Here is a 22,934-nt window from a genome sequence, read left to right on the forward strand (position 1 = left end):
AATTTCCGATATATCCGAGTCCGATATATCCAAGGTTTACTGTATTACAAAGTCTCAGTGTCGCTTTGCTTATTATAAATCATATATAGCATCAAATAATACATGTGGCCCCTCAAATTCCGCCCCTCCTCCCACATGAAGACATGACTTGCATCTGTCAGCACTCTCTTCCTTACCGTCCGTGCAATTATTTGGAAGCAACCCCATCATCCCGCTTTGACCGCATCATCTGCTCTAGCGGAGGACCTCCATTCTCACGGCTCTCTTCCCGTTCCCATCTCGAGCATCCTGCAACCCAAACCGCACGCTTCCTTTGCCAGCAGCATCGCTCGTGGACTATTGTGTTGTTTTCCGTGCGTCATCGTCGGCTACAAATGAGCACAGCCGGATGAATACTGCATAGACGAGGAGTTTAATGTATGTTTCACTTACAGACACTTTTTTTTCCACAGCCCGTTGTGATGCACCGCATCTGTGTGTATACAGTTTAAAATACTGTTAACAGAAAAAGGCAAGATATTTCATGGTACAAACACTCATTTGTACGACAAATCCTTCTGGACGAGCAAATAAAGTGAAACACAACCAGAAGTCAGAGAATACAACCTATTTTCCCCCGTTACCTTGGATAAAGAGAACACGAAAGGATAAAAATCACATTGTTTCTGATGCTTGAACTGAAAGCAGAAATATTTGTAAAAACATCTTGTATGTCTGACTCTAGAAATAAAATCTTTTTCCTACCACAGCCAGTTCAGCGGTGAGGTAATGGCTACATGGTTACACACGTCATCAGCATCAATTGTTTCAGTGACCGGGAATGTTTTCAAGGAGGTTTGGCCCGCTTTCCAACAATTTGACACCATAGAATAGATATATTACAATTTTAGATATTAATATTTAAATTCCGTTTGGGCACTCCGGTTTCCTCCCACATTCCAAAAATACAAACGTTAGGTTAATCGGAGACTCTAAATTGTCCGAAGAGTGTGAATGGTTGTTTGTCTATATGTGTCTTGCGATTGGCTGGCGGCTAGTCCAGGGTGTATCCCACCTCTCGCCCCAAAATCAGCTGGGATAGGCTCCAACATACAAGCAACATGGGGTGCACTACTTGAATGCAACCAGCGGAGGCGCTGTTGATTCAAGTAGTGCGATTAACGCAAGGATTATATTGGACTTCAAAAAATAAATAAAATTCAATAAATTGTTGATTATCCACATAGTCTACCAAGGAAATGTAGACTATACAAGCCCATCTTTACTTGGGAGTATTTGAAGCAAAAACTATATTGACTGAATTTGAACAGCTCACACTGGGAAACCCTGAAAAGTTACAGATAAACAACTTTACAGTTGCCATTCAAATACAAACCACAGTTACCTTACATGAATGCCGAATAAAGCTTAAAATATACTATGTTATATTTATATAGAATTATATTTATTTTAAAGCGGTGCCATCAAGTTTAAAGTCTTTTTTTTCATGTGCAGGCTCTCAATACATATACAGTGGAACCTCCAAAGTCATACACAAACTGTTAATAATTCTTGCCCTCATAAAACCTTAAACACTAGAAATTTTCAAAGTGACATTTTAACATTCATAACTGTCACACAAGTAGTTAACCACTGTAAAATCCAACTACATTACTACAGTAAAACTACACACCCCTGAAAACACATCATAGTGAGGGAACAGGAAGGTTGTTGGAAAGCAATACTGTCACCTAGTGGCGTTTTATAGGTATTGCAGGAATTCTGAAGCTTCGAAGGCGGCAAAAAATAAATAAATAATGGCCGGCACACACGATTGGCGAAACTCATCGCCAACGCCTAGCTAAGTCTCCCACGGTCTTGCTAGTACCGGACCTTGTTAGGAGTGAAGATAAACTCACATAAATGTATTTGTAAATGAATGTAAACTTACCCGTTATGTTTACTCTGGCACCAACGAGTTCCCATCGCTAAAATCTTTTTTTTTGAAAGGTCAAATACTTCCGGGAAATCTGACGGTAGTATAGCATACATATTAGCATCCTGTCTGCTCATTGGTCGATTAATAAAACGCTCTCTGATTGGTCCTGTTTTGGGCGGCAGCCATGGAAAGTTGAACATTTGGAATCATGTGATTTTCGTGGATGAACCCAAAACGGTATCATATTTGGGGGTGTTGGACTTGGGAGATTCCACTGCTTACTGCTTCCAATGCTTACTCTTATGGCAACTTATTACAATATTCACGCAGTCACGTCAGCACAACGGATGTATATTGTACTGAAAACACGGATTAAATGTGCATTAAAGCTCTGTCCGTTCTCATCACAAGGCCTTAATAAGCTACTTAACCATTTACATGGCGGGATTCTTTACAACACAAGTCAAACGTGATGAGGAAATAAGGAAATTGATGCATATTGTAAAAAGTTTGAAGAATAAAAGAGGAAAAAAAATGGAGGTCGGATTGCAGTACACAGCAACTGATGCATATGATTTTTTTTTTTTTTTTTTTTTGCATCCACACATCGTTCTTCATCTTCAGGCTTAAACCTACATGAAAAATCAGCCTATATTTAAAAAAAACAAAAAAAAACGGTAAAGTGGGGAAACAAATTCATAGCTACAATTGTGATAAATACAAAACATGACGTCACAGTTGCATGGATTGTGCAGAAAGACACACTTGAGAAGAAGCCCCCCCCTCCCCAAAAAAAACCCCAAACAAACCTGTCATACTGTAGACACTAAAGGCACAATAGACGGAGATAAGATCCCTGCGCTCGGGTGGTTAAAGAGGTTGAGAGAAAGCAAAGGAGAAGCCTTTTCCACAGCTGCATGGAAACACCATTTCATAAAAGGCTACATGCTAACAGATGGAGTTTTGCATAAAGCTCACCGATTGTCTCCATGGACAGATCGGTGCTCACTCTGCAATACTGTTAGATTGGACTCGCTTACATTCAAGAGACAGCAAAAACATCCTCGAAAAGGCTTTGCTTATGGCACTCCAATCTCTGCAGGAATAGAAAGGAGGGCGTATTTTGAAGATAAGAACACATGCTCGGGGACTCCGAGTGTCTCCTGATCATGCACAAAAATACACAAAACGAATATTCAAATATAATATGACTATATAGCACAGGCTGATTTGAAAAATAGTCTCAGCTCTGTCCTGCTTTGGAAATAATCTTTCCTTCTTTACTTTAGAACAAACCACCAGCTCTGACTGACAAATAGTCATCATAATCATCATCTTCCCTTTTCTTCCTTCTTTCATTCCTTCCTTCCTTCCTTCCCAGGCTGAACAGACTTGCTCCCCCTGCAGGCGACAGGTTGGAATGACGTTGTATTCCTAACCAGACATGATGAGGGGCGGGGGGGGCGGCCGAGGGACTTGCTATACCGCTGGTTCCACCGAGGGGGTTAAAAATGGAAAGAAAAATCACTGGGGTCATTGAGGCAGTTAAGCAGCACAGGCATCACACCCGGCTGGGCGGGTGGCAGCGGTAGCTACAGTTGGACAAAGGGTCCACGCCGTCCCCGTCCACGGCCTGGGAGCAGCCCGCCTCGCAGCAAGACTCTGAAAGAAAAAAAACGGCACTCTGATGGTCAGCGACTATATTAAACTTAAACTAAAAAATAGTCCAAAAATAATGTCGATTAGACCTCCATGTTGAGAGTCCTCTCCTGGTAGCAGTAGATGAGCTTGGTTGGGTCCTTCGTGGTTGGTGCCGAGCTGAAGACGCCTCATGTGGCGGACGACTGCTGTGGCGTTGAATGCTTGCTGAGGGTGAACACGAAAATTAGGTGTCACGACCGGAGATGGATGGCGCCGTTCATTTTGCACAGCGTAGGTTCATGACGTTTCTTTGCATTTCGTTTTAAAGTCCAGTTTCACTTGACCTTGAGTTTGGGATCACTTGCAAATTTCTTTGTTTTCCAAAAGAAAAACACATTTTTTTTCCATTTCATAAACAATTAAAATGAATGAGATGATTTTCAAAGAAGGATGTACATTTTTGTATAGAGTCCTACTATCAACAACTGTCAGTCCTCTGCATCAATCACCTGGTATGGCTGCTAATCCTAGCTAATCATTTTATAAGGCTAATAGATGATTAGAAAAGCCATCTAAAAATCATCATGAACTAAAACTAAAATCTCTTACCATGCTGTTAACTACTCCCTTCAGAGAGCAGCACAAACCGGGTCTAACAAGGACACAAAAACGCTGCACAAATATCTGAGAGTGTGTAGTTTAAGGTCGTCACCTGGCATCTGCACTAAATAGTAGCCGTCAAACACCAGTGTCAGTATCAACAGTGAAGCGGCCACTTCAGGATGCTGGACTTCATGGCAGGACTGCCAAGAAAAAGCCATATCTCACACCGGAGCAAAAAAATGTCCAAGTGATCCCAAACTTTTGAGCGGTAGAGTACATTGTTGTTGTATATTAACACGTCCCTCGCTACTATATGAGGAAATACGCCGCACAAATCCCAACTATGGATGATCCAAATGGACGTAAAAGTATAAAAAAAGAGTCTTACCTTCCATTTGCTTTTAGCAAAGTTCTTCTTGATCTGTGCACTGACAGACTCATGGATGTTCTTGTCCAATGCTGTGTCCCCAGCAATCCTTTGGGGAAGAAATCATGAAAAAAAATAAATGTGTTTCTCAAAGCAGTGTTGAGAAGGAAAGAAGGAAGGTTATGTGAAGTACCAAGGGTGCTGCAGGGCCTGCTCACAAGTGTAGCGAACGTTAGGGTCTTTCTCCATCAGGTGGACTATGAAGTCTTTGGCTGTCATGACAGAAAACGGTGATCATCACACCCACCAAGGAACATACTGTTATTTTTTTGGAATGTTTGTCACAGCTAAATATTTCAATCATCAAAGAAATGTAAATATTAGCCAATGACAACACAACCGAATTTTTAAATGAAGCTAATTATTCAAAAGGAGCAAAAAAATCAATCCAAATCTACATGGCCATGTGTGGAAAAAGTGAATGCCCCCAAACCTAATACCTGGTTGGGACACCCTTAGCTGCAGCATCTGCAATCAAGCATTTGAGTTAACTTTTGGTCCACTCATCTTTGCAGAATTGTTGTAATTCAGCCGCAACGGAGGCTTTTCCAGCATCTCAATAGGATTCAGGTTAGCTACTTCGAGTAAGCCACTCCAAAGTCTTCATTTAGTTTTTTCTTCAGCCATACAGAGGAGGACTTGCTGGTGTGTTTTGGATCTTTGTCCTGCTGAAGAACCCAAGTTGGTTTCAGCTTGAGGTCACCACCAGATGGCAGGACGTTCTCCTTCAGGGTTTTTTGGTAGACAGCAGAATTCACGGTTCCATTTATCACAGCAAGTCTTCCAGGTCCTAACGAACCAAAACAACCCCAGAACATCACACTACCACCGCCATATTTTACTGTTGGTATGTTTTCTGGCAAATTTGAAACAAGCCTTAATGTTCTTTTTGTTCAGCAGTGGTTTTCATCTTGGGACTCTGAACGCTGACCTTAACTGAGGCAAGTGAGGTCTGCAGTTCTTTGCATGTTGTTGTGGGGTCTTTTGTGACCTCTTGGATGAGTTGTCACTGCGCTCTTGGGGTCATTTTGGTTGGCCGGCCACTCCTGGGAAGATTAACCACTGTTCCAAGCTGTCACCATTTGTGGACAATGACTCTCACTGTGGTTTGCTGGAGTCCCAAAGCTTTAGAAATGTGTTATAACCTTTTCCAAAATTATAGATCTCAATTAAGTTATGTTTTAATAGAAGGGTCAATCACTTTTTCCCACACAAGGCCATGTAGGTAAATCACACTGGTCTATTTGCTAGGACCGCTATAACATGATGAAGGTTCTATTTTAGGGCACCTGAATCTGAGATGTCATCCCAGTAAGGGGAATCAAACTCGTATTCCGCTTTCAGGATCTGCTCAAACAGTTTGGAGTCGTTCTCGTCGTAGAACGGAGGGTAACCACACAACCTGAGAGGCACAAACGTATCTCAAAAGGAGAGCAGACGTGTGGACTGAAACATGTGACAATACAAACAGGAATTGGGTACTCACAGAATGTAGGCTATGACTCCAATGGACCAGCAGTCCACCGCTTTGCTGTAGGGTTTCTGTGCCAAAACCTCAGGGGCTGAAAGGAAAATAATTCATTTTTTTAAAACTTTATGTCCAAAAGTCTTTTCAATCTTAACAAAAATGTGTTGGAAAAAATATGAATTAATATGAAAATATATTAATTAATATTTGCAATATTTGTATTAAATATATAAAATAAATAAATACATTCAATAAATTAAACTTTTTTTATATATTATTAAGTCATTAATGCACATGGGCTTCACAGGAAGTTACCCCGCATGCCTTGCGGGTTATTAATTAGTATAAAATAGAATTGTTTTGCATACGGCGGCACGGTGGTCTAGGGGTTAGCGCGCAGACCTCACAGCTAGGAGACCAGGGTCCAATTCCACCCTCGGGCATCTCTGTGTGGAGTTTGCATGTTCTCCCCGTGCATGCGTGGGTTTTCTCCGGGTACTCCGGTTTCCTCCCACATTCCAAAAACATGCTAGGTTAATTAGCGACTCCAAATTGTCCATAGGTATGAATGTGAGTGTGAATGGTTGTTTGTCTATATGTGCCCTGTGATTGGCTGGCGACCAGTCTAGGGTGTACCCCGGCTTACGCCCGAAGACAGCTGGGATAGGCTCCAGCCCCCCCCCCCCCCCCCGTGACCCTCGTGATACCATCATAGTTGTTGTGCTATTTTTAGTTGAGGCATGAGTAAGGCTTGATAAGAGTGTCAAAAATATTTTTTTTTATCGCCGTGTCAATTATTCAAGAGAATGTATGAATGTTACAGTTATGAAGCATTGCATTTTAAATATAACAAAGGTTTTATGATAAGAGACGGGTTGATTTAATTACTTTACATTATCTTCTGTGGAAGAATGTGGAAGTTGACCAGCATAACAACAACGGTTTAGGTGTTTTAATACGCCAGAAATAAGTTATTTTTCAACGTGGAATACTTTTATTACCAACATATCCAGGCGTTCCACAGGCTGTGGACATCACGCTGCCTGAGCCCTCAATTTTAGACAAGCCAAAGTCGCTGATCATGATTTTGGAGTCCTCTTCCATGCTGTAGTAGAGCAGATTCTCTGGCTGGGACATACAACATTTTATCAAGTCAGTTTTCCTCCCCCCCCGAATACACAAAACACAGCACCTCCCGCCATACACTGATTAGCAATCCCAGTGGAGGAAAATGGAAATATAATACATTACAACAATACAACATCAGGCATCAGGACTGTGTTGTCTTAGGTGCAGATGTTGTTGCAATCAATTCAAGGACACATTTTCTCAGCTAAATGTAAAACAATCGAGCCAAAGTACATTCAAAAATTACCTTAAGGTCTCGGTGGACGATTCCCATGTCGTGGAGATATTTCACAGCATCCAGAATCTGCTGAATGAGCTTACTGGCATCTTTTTCGGTGTAGAAGCCCTTCTCTATGATGCGGTCAAACAATTCTCCACCAGACACCCTGGAAGTATGATTAAAAAGCAATATTGGAAAAATACAAAAAAAGGCAATGGTTGTCAAACTTTTTACACCACGGACCATCTCAAAACTTTAAGCTTGGCAAATACAGTTTTTGCAAGCTCACATGCCAGTTTAGCTTGGAATATGTTCCTTGTACTTGCATGTAATTGGCTTCTGTGTGTTGTGTATATCTATATATCTATACCTATATACAGGGGCGTCACTAGGTTCAGAGGATAGGGGGTGCTTAGCCCCCTGAAGATGCACAGGATATGAATGAATGTAGTAGACATTAAAAAAAAATTCTAAAAAATCCCCAAATCCCAAAAACAAATAATGAACAAGAACCGGGATATAACTTTCCCACTTTTGGACAGATTTAGTAGAGATACTCAATAGTTTTAGGCCACCATTAAATGTACACGAGTACACACAATCTACACTGCAAAACCGCTACTCAAGCTCTGCAATCATTTTTATATTATTAATTAGCCTATTATTATTACTATCATCATTATTTTTTTCTGATTATTACTACTACTACTACTAGTAGTAGGATTAGTAGTACTAGTATTAGCCTGCTTTTCAGATTGCTTATTAGTCTGCTTTTGCCCTATTATATGAAATTTGTCAGAGATTTTTTTTGTAAAAAATAAAAAAATCAATAAAAATTTTTTTAAAAAATCAACAAAAAATATCAAATTATTTAGGAGGGCTTAAGAAAATTTTAAGAAAATTTTAGGGGGGCTGAAATCCCCCTAAAACAGGCCTAATGATGCCACTGCCCATATAGAAATACTATATAAATCTAATTTCGATTTGAATTGTGTTGGAATAAATAAAATGGCCACTAGAGGGTGACATAACCTTGTCCACTAAACATCCCCTTCCAGCTACTATATAAGCTTGCATAATTCAAAACACACTGAAATGTACACAGGACTGAAAATGAAGACTAAAGTAGTGCTGAGTACAGTTGAGCTTTTTCACATCGTTTTAACTTAAAAAAATGTAAATAATAAAAGTTATACCTAGCAGATTCACAACTGATGAAATACCACCAGGCCGAAGGTTAGGATCATAAACAAGGACTTCAAATGGACAAGAAATGTCTGTCTTTACTTTCCATCTATATCTTTAGTTTTTATCTCTCACATAAATTGTGTATAATTTCTGGAGGGTCGTTTAATAAATCTATTGATCCTTATCCGTCCTCTCGTTTGATTTTTTTCCCTTCTCTCTGAGGCGGATGGCAGGTTGACAGGCTGCAGGTGGGAAGAAAAAAAAAGTCCCCACTGCTGTGGATGAGTAAGCGTAGTACAATGCGTGCCTGTAAGTGTGTGTGCAGGGGAAAGCGCTACAGAGTGCAATTAATGGCATGTGACAAGCAGTGCGTGGGAGACGGCAGAAGAAGGAGAGAGTTGCAAACTCACACATATGCGAATACTCACAGTTGCATGACAAGATAGAGGTGCGATTTACTCTCAAATATTTCTTCCAGAGACACGATGTTGGCATGTTTAATCCTGCAAGGCAGTGAAGAAAGAAGTTAATTGATCATTCATATTAAAAGAAAAAAAAAGCAACACCCTTCGGTGTGACGGACGTATACTGGATATCCTGATTGGGTGATAATGTGCCGTGTATGTTGTGGTATGTGACTCATCATTAATTGCTATTTGCATCGATTTCTTGCAGTCGTGGGTGCAGCGACAGCACCGCGTAGATGACTCACCCGATGTATACGATGCACGCTACACTCCACATTTAAGACCAGTTGAAAAATTTTAGAAGAATTTAGATTGCAAACAAGCTTTAAAGGGAGAGTTATGGAACAAAACAAATCAAATGGTAGACACCAAAATATACCACCGGCTCTGAGACGCAGGACTCGATTGGCTGTCCAACAAGACATGGGATGACCCTCGCTCCAAATGAAAGTTGCTGCTGGTTCCAAGTACGGTCCAATAACCATCATGAGGTTATAATAAGAAAAAAACTAATTCAGAGGCCTCATATCCTTCAATCATTTTTTTAGCTATGGTCTTTTGATCATAGCTAAACTTAAAACCTCTTTGAAATCCAACAAAAATGTAAAATATCGTATTTTCTGGACTATAAGTCCAGTCGCACAAGGCCAAAAATGCATAATTAGGTAAAAAAAAAACCCCATACATAAGTCTGGAGTATAAGTCGCATTTTTTATGGGTAATTTATTTTCCAAACTACTTGACCAAAACAGACATTACAAACAGACATCATTTATAAGTCGCTCTGGAGTATAAGTCGCAGGAACAGCCAACCTATGAAAAAAAGTGCGACTTATAGTCGACAATAAGTCGCTCCGGAGTATAAGTCGCACAGGGTCAAAAATGCATAATTAGAAAAAAACATACATAAGTCGCACTGGAGTATAAGTCGTATTTTTTGCGGGTAATTTATTTTCCAAACTACTTGACCAAAACAGACATTAGGTCCTCTTGGAAGGCAAGTTCTAACAATAAAAGAATAGAGAACAGGCTGAATAGGTGTAAGATATGCTAACACAATGCTTATTCAGCTACATGAAAAATAAACATGAACAGAAAAAGTGTCCAGTCTTTATGTAACATCAACATTTTTTTCATTTATAAGTCGCTCTGGAGTATAAGTCGCAGGAACAGCCAACCTAGGAAAAAAAGTGCCACTTATAGTCCGGAAAATAAGGTACTTGCAATTTTTCAACCGGTCTTAAAATGCCTGACTTGTATGCACTGGACATTATTTATAATATTAAATCCGAGCTGTCATCATCAATATGATTTAATGCCATTAAAGAACAACTCAACTGGCTTGTTTGTCAATATGTGCCCTGTGATTGGCTAGCGACCAGTCCAGAGTGGACCCCGCCTCTTGACCGAAGACAGCTGGGATAGGCTCCAGCACCCCTCGCAACCCCCGTGAGGATAAACGGTAGAAAATGAATGAATGAATCTCTAATTTGTAGGTGATTTGATAAGTAATTCATATGCAGTTGGTGGGCATTCTTCATTCAAGAACCGGTGCTGCACCCAATGATGTTTGATTATGAGTTATTATAATGAATGTGCTATAACGTAATGTGCTAATATTGTCTCCCTGCGAGGCAGTGGTCCAGTCGGTGTGAAGGACATACCGTAGCGACAGCGCGGGGAATGTGCCGGTCTAAACTTGTGCTGGATTACAATGCTGACTCCAACAATGTGCCTTCATTCATCTGCTTAGCTGACTTGGGAGGGATTGATGGACCCCGGGAAGGATGAATGTCGGATTAAAGCCGGACACGTGCAGGGGCGCGTGTGCGAGTCCTAACGTGCGCGTTCGTATTTAAACGCGGTGTGTTTGCGGGCCTGCTGGTTTCTCCGTTTGTGTGGGCGAGATGTGTGGCGTCGGTTGGGCTGACACCGGTCACGGTGACTGGAGGAGGGAGAAAGGAAGGCCGGTGAGTCATCGGACGACCGCCCGTTAGTACCTGCGGGTCTCGGAATGTTGGAGCACAGAAGTCAGCCAATGAAAAAGCAGCGTTCGACCAAAAATGACAATATCTGATAAATCCCTGCTTCTTTTATCGCCGTGGATTTAATCAAATAAATGACTTTGTGGGTGCGATAACCACTTTGTTTAACAATCAAAGGATCCAGGATTAAAAAATAAACAAACAATAATAACTTTTTTTACCAAACAAAGAATAACATTGTGTAAAAATGTAATATAATCCCTTTATCCCTTTACAAATGGCTTTTAATCTGTTTGCAAATGACCCCTATTCATTAATGCAGCTTTAAGGACGTTTGTGATTATGGTTAACAGAATGTATCCCCCCCCCCCCCACTTGCATGTTGTGTATGCAAGGGGGGGAAATTGAGGGTTGCATGCCGCAGCGAGTAATCAAACCATCTTATGAGTGCACACACACTCCCACAGGATAAACACGCCGTGATTTCCAGAGCCTGTTTACATCACTTAGCTCCATTACATCCAAATTGTAACGGAACCGTGTGCTAACCCCCGCCCCCCCCACCTGTCCCTCCTCAACCATCTGTACCTCGAGAGGTATCATGGCTGTCTATGGATCGGAGTTGTGTGTCTCCTGTAACCCAGGCAACAACAGCTCTAAAAATAACTTGAGAACCAAAGCAGGAAAAAAAAAAAAAACAACGGTCTGTAATTCCACATGCGAAGAAAAGAATGTTTGAACCGTTTCTCAAACGGGACTCCGTCCATGGTTCCAGTCTACATTGCGACACAACGACAAGGAATGTCACATGATATGGGAGCTGTATTAAAAAAAAAAAAAAAAAAAAAAGTAGTGTAGCCCACTCACTTGTGCAGCACGGCTATCTCGTTCTCGATGCTGTTTTCTTTGCCCTCTAACGCCTTCTTAGGGATGCACTTGATGGCCACCAGTCTTTGGGTCCGCTTCTCCTCTGCTAGGACTACCTCAGAGAAGGCTCCCCTGAAAAACATAAATATTCATGACTAAATTAGCATTAATTACAATTACCTGTAATTGTACAAGAGTATGTATTATAATTCAGGATTAAAGGTAGTCCTCTGTGACAAATGGTGTGGCATCCAGGAGTAGGTGAGCTTATATGGAAGAACATAAGGGATCGATTAATGGGGTACTTGGGTAGAACGTAGGCCTGCCAACAGAAGGTGGGTAGTACGTAGTATTATGAAGCATGTCATCACTACTACTACTACTTCAACCCCGGATTCCTCATACGTTAGCGACAAATGGTGTCAGAAGCGGGATGGTAAGCTTGAAGGTCATCTGGAATGTGCCCAGTTGGAAAAACCCTTGGGATGAGCAACCACTTCCAGTTGAACCAAGATGGGTGAGGCACTCTGAAGAAGGACCATGCCATTCCACCACGACTTCAGTGGCAAATTGTGTCAGAAGCGGGATGATAAGCTTGAAGGTCATCTGGAGTGTGCCCAGTTGGAAAAACCCTTGGGATGAGCAACCACTTCCAGTTGAACCAAGATGGGTGAGGCACTCTGAAGAAGGACCATGGTATTCCACCACGACTTCAGTGACAAATGGTGTCAGAAGTGGGATGGTAAGCTTGAAGGTCATCTGGAGTGTGCCCAGTTGGAAGAACCCTTGGGATGAGCGACCACCTACAGTTGAACCTAGATGTGTGAGGCACTCTGAAGAAGGACCATGTTATTCCTCCACAACTTCAGTGACAAATGGTGTCAGAAGTTGGATGGTAAGCTTGAAGGTCATCTGGGGTGCGGCCAGTTGGAAGAACCCTTGGGATGAGCGACCACCTACAGTTGAACCAAGATGGGTGAGGCACTCTGAAGAAGGACCATGGCATTCCACCACGACTTCAGTGACAAATGGTGTCAGAAGTGGGATGGCAAGGAGTGCCTATTTGAAAGGACCTACAGGATAGCTTTCATTGGTGCAGTTGACCCAAGATGGGACCCCTGTGTAGGTCCACTCACGGAAGGGGGAGGTATTATGATGGGACATGACATCACTATAATTGTGTATGTGATCTGGACTCCATGCAGAAGAGTCCAGTCCTTTCGTGTATGGTCATTTTCCAAGTTATACGATCCGATAGACGTGTATTCAAACTATGAGTCCGCAGGACACTAGTTTGAGGCCCCCGCCTTGATATGAAAGTTTAATGTTAGTGCGGCCCGCGCAAGTTTGATATGGATGCTGTATGGTATCATGTACCCAGAAAAAATTATTACGTTTGATTAATGTTCATGTTAAAGGTTAAATAACTGTTAATAGTTATCCTCCCTATCCGTGTGGAAGTGGTAAGTTTTTGGTTATTTAAGTTTAAAGGAAATAACTTAAAGGCTACCGTTTAGGTCGCTAGCTCTCTAGTTTGCGAGTTAGCATGTGTCTCAAGACCCTGCAGTTGCGCAATATGTTGTAAATAAAAAGAGTATAAATGTGACTATAGTCGTGTTTTGTCATGTCTACAGGGCTCTAATAATGCTTTGTTCATTTTAATCTGAAAAAAATCATTTGTCTACCCACCAACTATATGTGGTTTCTTAAGTTTTTATTATTACTATTATATTTATTTATTACTGATTGATTGATTTTCTTTATTGTTGATTTGTTTATTTATTTTTCATCTTATTTTGTGCAGAAAAATAAAAATTAAGATATTTGAAAACAGTGGGATGTTTTATCAGAGCTTTTATTGTAGAAAATCGGAACCAAAGCACTGAAAAAGTTTGTATATTTTTCTGTTTTTAATAAATGCGTTTGTTTTTTTTGTTTTTTTTGGGGAAAACCTGATGCGGCCCCGCCTTGCCCAGACCCTAGCTCCAGTGGCCGCCAGGTAAATTGAGTTTGAGACCCCTGGTATACAGTATATACATACATGTTGCCAATGAAGTGCTAATAAACAGCAGCGATAACCCTGAAAATGTTACAAAATAACATCTTAAAAAGTGTACACAACCGGATTTGACTCCTTCCTTCCACGATAAATTCTTTCTATATGTGACCTCCTCCTGAGGAAATCAACAATAACAAACAAAGCAACAATAGCTGACAACAGCATTTTCCCATGACCCACTGTAGAGCAGGGGGCATACATTCCTGATGGCATGTTGGCACAGCTCCAGACTCTGGAACCAGACCCTGGAACCAGACTCTGGAACCAGACCATGTCTCAGCAATAAAACAGGATACAGTTAAAAAAATGACACTTTTAGAGGGTTCCTCATACGTGACAACAAAACTAAATGACTTGTTGAAATGTCTAATCAAGTCGTCTTTTTTCAAATTCCCTAGACATTCCCACAACATGGACTTTATATATCCTTGTGCCAAAAAATGTCTGAAATAAGATTTGTCGACTCCTTTTCGCTGACAGTAGGTTTTGGTCATTTCCTGACCAAGACCACGATCGTCACAGGCCCCCGCGGTCACGACTAGAGTCAAACGGCGATGAAAAGGCCATTAGTTTTGGCTGAAATCCAGCTATGCGGAGAGTTGGACATTCCTCTCCGGTATCTGGAGGATTGAGTTGATGTTCACCATACACCCCGTGACAGAGCAAAGAGCTGTGGCCAAGTGTCAACCACTGGGTTCACACAAACAATCTTAGAACACCGTCATTCGATTCCCTGCTTTGACTGTGGCTCTAACAGCCATTCAATGGGATCCTGATATTCAAGGAGAATCGTACGTGAAAAAATAACACCGATAAAGATTTTACATGGCAACAGTTTGACCCTGGAACAGACTTACTATTTATTATTTCCAATGGGAAAACTGATCAATGTGCAGTGTGCAACCATAGAGGTTAAACTGTATTTAGATATGATTTATAAAAAAGGTACATGTTTGTACTTAAATGTACTTATCAATATTTCATCAAACTCTCATGAACATTCCATAATTTATTTGCTTATATCGATCATTCTTTTGGCTAATAACATTATTATGCTATTAAACGAGGTGCTTGTTGCAAAGGCCAATGTAATCACTCACACGGGATGTATTCTTGCTAATGCAAAATAACACGGCTCACGTTACGATATTATAGAAAATGCAGATAAAAGAGTTTGTAAAATAACACTCTAAAGGTCAGCTAAGTTTATTGTTTAGAAAAAGGAAAAAAAAACTTGTATGTATTCAAAAAGTACACTCACCAGTACATTCATTACTCAAAGTAAATATAGATAATCTGTAAATATTTTAGATTTTATAATATACAAATATCTGATGCGTCACACTACATCCTGAAGTCTGTTTTTTTTTAAACTTAAAGTACTCAAAACAACGAACCAACGCAGAAAAGCTAATAATAAAATATTGTTAAAGTGATGAAGTTTAGGTTCCAGCAGATAAGCAAATTAGTTACAAAGACAAATTTTGCCAATCATTCACAAACTTTTTTATGAGACAATAATATTTTAGATTTGGAAAAAAGGCTAAAAAAATTTTCATTATTATTTTATTTATTATTCTATTTTATTATTAATTATTTGTATCTTCCCTTTACAATTTGCTTTTTTGCTTTATTATTCTCATTTTTGCAATTTTTTTTTCCATTTTATTTCACCAATGTGCTGTGGGCCAAAAAAAAAAAACCCAACAAGCTGCGAGCCACACTTTGGACACCCCTGATTTAAAGGGTAGTACAATCCAACAGCATCTTTATACCATTAAAAAAAAATTAGCCCATCATTTACAATCCTTATGAGAAACATTTACACATTTTTTTTTACTTTTCTGTGCATTATAGCACAAGAAAATGAGTTAATATGAGCTGGCTAACAATGCACGTCATTGGGAAACACCTATATTTCCACTATGAAGCCCTCTGACAACGTTACTGTGATCATGCATTAACACACACACTGATGATAACACGTAATAATTGCCGTATTTTGATGATTTTAAAAAACACTACAGCGCGCATTGATACACGTACTTATGCTAGCTCCGTCAGCAACAGCAGCGTAGATACAGCGACAACACCTACGATATCTGCTCTCATAGGGATGGTTGTGTCTTGAAAAATGGCAAACCAAATCTTGTTAAGTCTTTGGAGCGAAATTGAGAGCTACGTATCTACTCTTCCGTCGTGGTAGTTAGTTAGTTAGTATAAATGCGCCCAGGAAAGAAGTTTAAAGATAAAATTAGTTTTTCATGTTAGTTGCGACAATAATATCGCGGTAGCTTGATTAATATGCAAGTCAGTTATGTAAAAATAAGTATTTCCCCGTAACGTCTGTTGTTAGCTAGCTCCTATTTACATGTTTTCTCGTGCATGAATGCACAGAAAAAGGGAAGTAATGTGTTTAATGTTTCATGATTGTGAATGATGGGCAAAATTCAAAGAAAAAAAGTGCAATTCTCCTTTAAGTAGAAAAGTATTTTAAGCACAATCATTTTGGAGCTAAGGCTTGGCAGAGATATTTGGATGCTCTTTTTGCTGAGTGTAATACTTCAGTCCTCTCTTACCATCTGCTCTCTGCAGAAGTGCATGTTGTGTCAAGGTAGACCACAATGCCAAATGGAGTTTTTTTCTGTTTTTTTTTTTAATATAGAGATTAAAAACATGGCGTGTGGGGTGTGGTATCACGACAAATCTAAACACACAAACCAAATGTACCATCTGTGCTGCGGAGAAAGTTGGTCAAGAAACGACGCACACAGTCGACAAAGTGTTTACTGTGGAAAAGGTCAGAGGGACAGCGGAGGACCATCTGGTCCAATCAAAACTGAGAGAGAATTCCAACTGGGATACTGGCCGGGAAACAAAAAGACCATCTTTGCTCTGTGGGCTGTTCAATTTCAAATCCAAACAAGCAAACTCAAATCACTCTACTGCGGTGAGATCTCACTCTGTCAACACTTGTCATTGTGTTAAACAGTCCTGGGACACAAAATTGAATAATGCAGCTTTTTTTTTTCTCAAAACAATGCACAACGATGAGCCAATTCAAGAAACAATACAAGCAGTTGATGTTTGCTAAATACAAGGATGAAGAGTCTTGAACCAGTCATGATGTGCTATATATATCACTATATTGACACTTACTATAGTACATAAATAAAATAAAAATAAATAAAATTATATATTAAAATTTATTTTAAATAAAAATAAAAATAAAAATAAAAATAAAAATAAAAATAAAAATAAAAATAAAAATAAAAATAAAAATAAAAATAAAAATAAAAATAAAAATAAAAATAAAAATAAAAATAAAAATAAAAATTTAAAAAAGTCATGATGTGCTATATATATATCACTATATTGACAGTTACTATGGTACCCATTATGTCATTGTATGGTCATATCATAAAAATAAAAATAAAAATAAAAATAAAAATAAAAATAAAAATAAAAATAAAAATAAAAATAAAAATAAAAATAAAAATAAAAATAAAAATAAAAATAAAAATAAAAATAAAAATAAAAATAAAAATAAAAATAAAAATAAAAATAAAAATAAAAATAAAAATAAAAATAAAAATAGGAACGCAGGAAGTGAACAAATGTAACAGTTACTGATTGTAAAAGTACCAGAAGGAGGGGTAGGATTTAATAAGCTTTGCTTCTTCCTACTCCTTTTGGACATGTGGAACTGGGAACTGATTATGGGATGCACTCAATTGGAATCTGATGCATGTTCAAATGAAATAAAACCATTACCATTAGTAATTTGGCAACATGTGGGGATTTTTCCCCATTCCCAACAAAAGGCCATGTTAAATAATATCATGTTTGTCCCCCCTGAGGCCAAAAACAGATTGTATTGCAAATTTAGGATACCTCTTTCTTCCATCTTGAGGTTTCCGTGTTTGTTTGGAATATGAGCATTGACTCGGTTCTAGTCAGAGGGCTAGAGTGACAGACATTCTTCCCACGCTGCCTCCTCTACGTACTGTCACGTTACATTTCACGCCATCTGTAAACGTGAGAATCGCTAGGAATTTACATTCGGACATCTGGTGTGAAAAATGTCATTCAAAGTCTAGCGCTGAACACGTTTGTAAACATAAACAAGGGGTCTGACGGTCATAATAACCAGGACTACACACATAAGGCTTGTCTAACCTCATGGAATGACGGTGGAACCTCGTTTTTCTTGATGAATCCGTTCCAAAAGGGTCCATCTAAAACTGAAATAACTTTTGCCGCTGTCAACAATGTAGAAGCACTCAAACACTGCCGTAATGTTTTTAGGATGGTGAAAGTACAGCCCCGAAACACATTACCGTATTTCTAACTTGTTATGGGAGAAATAGTTTTGAAATGTGCAACAGAAGTATTGATATTACATTCCCGGAGTCCATTTGCAGAGCCGCTATGGAGAGACAGAACATTAAGATACAGTGCAGAGTAATTAAGCCGCACAGTCTCATACCTGAGATAAAAGAACACGGAGACTCGTTTAGAGTCAGTTAGCTAATAGGCAGGAAAGACGGGATATAAATAATAACGATGGGAAAGACTGTGGGAAGATGTCAACCATTTAAGTGTACACCAAAATCTTTCAGGGGTATTTTGCCGAGAGCAGATGGAGGTGCATAAGTGGGTCGTGTGTTTTCCAGGAATTGCAAGCACGGCCATGCTGAGCTGTTCTGTGCTGAGATAGAGACTTCTGTGCGAATTAGGTCAGGGCACGGCTGAGGGACTAAAGGGGGCCATAAGCAGAGATGGATTTTCTAGTTTGAGGCCGGATGGGAAACACTTTTAAAGGTTTTTTTTTTTTTTTTTTTTTGGACTAATCAATGCTGTACTTGGAGCACAGACAGAAGAGATGAGAGGACTGTTGCCATTAGCCTTTGGATACCACGACACTGTTTATATCCCGTACTCTTTAATGGAGAAGAGTCTTAGCTGTACCGCCGCTACAGCTTAGACACAATAAAACCCCGGGAAAAGATAAACATAAAACAAAAATAAACAGAAATAGATATTCTAGTTTTGAAAGCTAGGTCGGGTGTCTATCTGGGACATTGCGGCGCTAATAATGGATTCAGGACATATGAAAAAGTGATATACTATTTAACACTGAATAGAGAGAATGAGAGCAAGGGAGTGAAATGAAAAATAGATGAAGGAGGGGGGGGGCATCTCTCATGCTGAGAGCCCCATCCGCTCCATAAAAGGTATCTGGCTCTTCCTTTTTTGTCATAATTACCTTGGTAACGATCATTGTGGATTCATTTGATTCTGACCTGTTACATAAACAAGTAACAAAAATAGACCACACAGTCAACAACACCCCCCCGACCCAAAAAAAAAAAATTCTCATCTCCCTCTGCACCTGCATCTATTTACACCTCAATTAAACTTCATGCAACCATGAAATCCTGCTGACAGCAAAGGCATCGTCGCAGACTCTCTAGAAATCAGGAACATCACTGAAACCTGGCAAGTTCGCCTCATTAACAGTTGGCAATTAATTACATTTATGGCTGACGGGACACAATAAATCATAATCAGATATGCTTTGACAAATATGGCAGATAATTTTTTTTTTTATACTTGGATTTTATAGGCAGTATTAAGGTAGACTAAATCATCCAGAAACACACCTGTATTGGGGTAACCAATATTATACAATTTAATTTAAGATAAATTGGAGCCAATTGGTCTCTGAATTACAACAAAATGATGGATGGATGGATGCCTGTCTCCCGTGTAATAATAAATAATAATGTGGAGAATAAATAAATAATATCAAATATGAACAATGTACAGCGTAAACAGTAATTTGTACAAATAATTTCAATAATTTAGAATAAATAATAATTAAAATTTAAATCGTTGTTGTTACTTAGACATTAGAACAGTGAGGATTGCTGCTTGACTATTTAATACAAAACTCAGGAGAGTAGATGTTTACTAATTAGCGGCATAAAATCTGGCATAACTCCACAAACATTTTTGTTTTTTAAAATGTAAAAATATATTAAATATCAGAGAATCAGAATCCTTGTTGTTGTCATACCACAGAGTTGTGTTGATATTATATAAAATGCTTGCAATATCGTCATAGTAATGACATGGCAGCAGTACTTTAACTGAAATACTAATTTCTATATTCTTTATTGACTTGTATGTTGAAATCATAAACTCTGATGCTTCTTTCACACATCTACACACACACACACACACATCTACACACGCGCTCACAAAAACAGATGGAGCTATTGAACCTTTGAGAGCTCTCAGACAGAGTGCTAAATTGTTGTTGAAGTCAGTGTAATAGCCGAGAGGCGGCGTCGGTGGAGCAAAAGGTTCCTCTTTTCAAAACAAAACCGCGGCCAGCCTCGTCTTCACTTTCTACATCACATCAAAACATGACATTTTAAATATGATCATAAACCTACCAAGGTCAAATGCTTGTCTACCCTTTGATGCATTCGGACTTGGAACCGATTTTTCCATGCAGCGAAATAATAGAATGAAAAATGAGTCACGCTGTTGTGTTGTTTTATTAACTATAAACGCAATGTAAGACTTTTTTAAATATGTTACAACAAAAATGTGTGAATTTTAAGATTCTACTGTTAACAAATAGGAAGAAATGCATGCAAAGTTATAATTAGTGACTGGTGTGAGAATTAGTTTCCTACTTTTTCTTCTTTTTCTCTCTCTCTCACGCTCACACACACACACACACACACACACACACATGCAGACACGCTCTTTCCAAATCAATTGAGGCCGATGGCTGATCACACCAACAGCAGGGTCCAAAGCCACTGGGTCACCATTCCACCAAAGTACCACAGACAGTCGGGATGGGCGATCTATTAAGGCTAATGATTTTATGCGATTACATCACACTTCCCTACTTTTAGCCTCGTCCCACCCCTTGGCCCCTTTTTGCTCCGTCGCACTGCACTTTGCTAAGTATTCACGGCTACAGAAACTTCAAGTAAAGCCAAAACTAAAAATATTAAAATCATGAACTCAATTAGTGTTATGTATTGTTTACATATTATCCAATACCGGATGTGGTGTTGGAAACGGTTTTAAAAACCGTGTCACACTCTGTATATGTCAGGATGATGGTTGAGTCTGCATTCATTGCGCCCATATTTCGGTCCAGTTACTACCGTTTACTACAGTAAACCTCAGATATATCGGATTCGATTGTTCCCACTGGTTTTGTCCGATATAAGCGAAATCCGTTATATGCGTATACCGGAAAATGTCCGTTTTACGCATATATGGGATTTATATCCGGTATATGCGTAAATGGGATTTTATCCGTTATAAAAAGGCACTTCCTTGACTATGTTTCCAATGTACCTGGACGTGCAGGCAACGCTGCAAACGCTGCAAATGACGTCGTATAGCGGCCTGTCACGATTCGGCGAATCGGAGCGCCACGATGCAGCCATCCGATATATTCATTCATTCATTCATTTTCTACCGCTTTTCCTCACGAGGGTCGCGGGGGTGCTGGAGCCTATCCCAGCTGTCTTCGGGCGTAAGGCGGGGTACACCCTAGACTGGTCGCCAGCCAATCACAGGGCACATATAGACAAACAACCATTCACACTCACATTCATACCTATGGACAATTTGGAGTCGCCAATTAACCTAGCATGTTTTTGGAATGTGGGAGGAAACCGGAGTACCCGGAGAAAACCCACGCATGCACGGGGAGAACATGCAAACTCCACACAGAGATGCCCGAGGGTGGAATTGAACCCTGGTCTCCTAGCTGTGAGGTCTGTGCGCTAACCCCTAGACCACCGTGCCGCCCCATCCGATATATGCGAGGGAAATTTAATGGAAATGCATTGGAACGGGACTGGAGATTTTGTCCGAAATAGGCGAAATCCGTTATAAAAAATCCGATATATGCAATGAATTTTTATTGGAAATGCATTACAGAAAAATCGGTTCTTTTTTATCTGTCCGTTGTGAGCGAATTTCCGATATATCCGAGTCCGATATATCCGAGGTTTACTGTACTAGTACATAGTTTTGGTATCCATCCGGAAATATACAACCTTTTAGGCACGTTACCTGCAAGGAAGTCAGTGGAAATATAAAAAAAAACTATAGAGCTGATGGAACTTTTAAATGTCACACTAAACAGGAAAAGCAGGTTTGTAAATTAGCATTTTGAATCTAATCCAAACTCCTGCGCTCAAATTTTCTGTGGTACATACAGAATAACATATGGAAGACTCGGATCAATTAATATTAATTTTCCATAATGTAGCTGTGAATCTATAACTGTCCATATGTGAATGATAAAGTACACAACAACATGCACAACCGAGTCAATATTTGAAACGCCGCCAGGGGAAACACAGGGGAAGCCAAAGTAGAAAAACAAGAGGACCTGCGTGGCTGCATTGGTGTGTACTTAAGTCAAATTCAAATATGATGTTACTTAAGTCAAATTCAAATATGATGTTTTTTTTAAATGTTGCTTAGTCAGTATTTATTATAGCACACATTAACCCTGACCGGGATCAATGGCTTGCTTTCATTCCTTTAAATATAGAAAGCTTTTCTTTCAGGTGAAATCAAAGAACGCTCGACACACCGGGAAGCTGCCTCCACAGTGCACGCCGTGTGAAACCAGGAAACGGGAAACGGTCCCATGGCACCGTGCGTGCACAAAAACAGAAGAGAGGTAGACTGTAGAGGAATAGATTACCATAAATAACAGCAAGGAGTAAAGCGGGAAGGCCAAAGAGGATTTGTGTTGATTGCAGTGAAAGTGCCGTCGCCCGTGTGCATTATTAATCCCCATCTGTTTTGATTACAAAACCATGAGGTGGCAACTTGGGAGTCATGGCAGAAACTCCACTAACGCCACTGGGAGACGGTGATAGTCCTCATATATATGTCTAATGAAA

The 22,934-nt window shown here is 39.6% G+C and overlaps 1 protein-coding gene across 3 annotated transcripts in view; it reads right to left on the reverse strand.

Annotated features, from left to right (window-relative positions):
- Positions 1-393: 393 nt before the first annotated feature.
- camk1b (calcium/calmodulin-dependent protein kinase Ib) overlaps positions 394-22,934 on the reverse strand; it is a 38,104-nt gene continuing 15,563 nt past the window's right edge. For all 3 annotated transcript variants that reach the window (XM_058055351.1, XM_058055352.1, XM_058055350.1), the window contains 10 exons: positions 11,913-12,044; positions 9,022-9,096; positions 7,433-7,571; positions 7,059-7,185; positions 6,076-6,151; positions 5,879-5,991; positions 4,723-4,801; positions 4,551-4,638; positions 3,667-3,784; positions 394-3,580 (listed from right to left, as the gene is read on the reverse strand). In XM_058055351.1, coding sequence (XP_057911334.1) covers positions 3,480-3,580; positions 3,667-3,784; positions 4,551-4,638; positions 4,723-4,801; positions 5,879-5,991; positions 6,076-6,151; positions 7,059-7,185; positions 7,433-7,571; positions 9,022-9,096; positions 11,913-12,044 — 1,048 coding nt within the window. In that variant the 3' untranslated portion in view covers positions 394-3,479. The remainder of the gene's footprint in view (positions 3,581-3,666; positions 3,785-4,550; positions 4,639-4,722; positions 4,802-5,878; positions 5,992-6,075; positions 6,152-7,058; positions 7,186-7,432; positions 7,572-9,021; positions 9,097-11,912; positions 12,045-22,934) is intronic.

Source organism: Doryrhamphus excisus, chromosome 18 (genome assembly GCF_030265055.1).
Source record: "Doryrhamphus excisus isolate RoL2022-K1 chromosome 18, RoL_Dexc_1.0, whole genome shotgun sequence".
NCBI lineage: Eukaryota > Metazoa > Chordata > Actinopteri > Syngnathiformes > Syngnathidae > Doryrhamphus > Doryrhamphus excisus.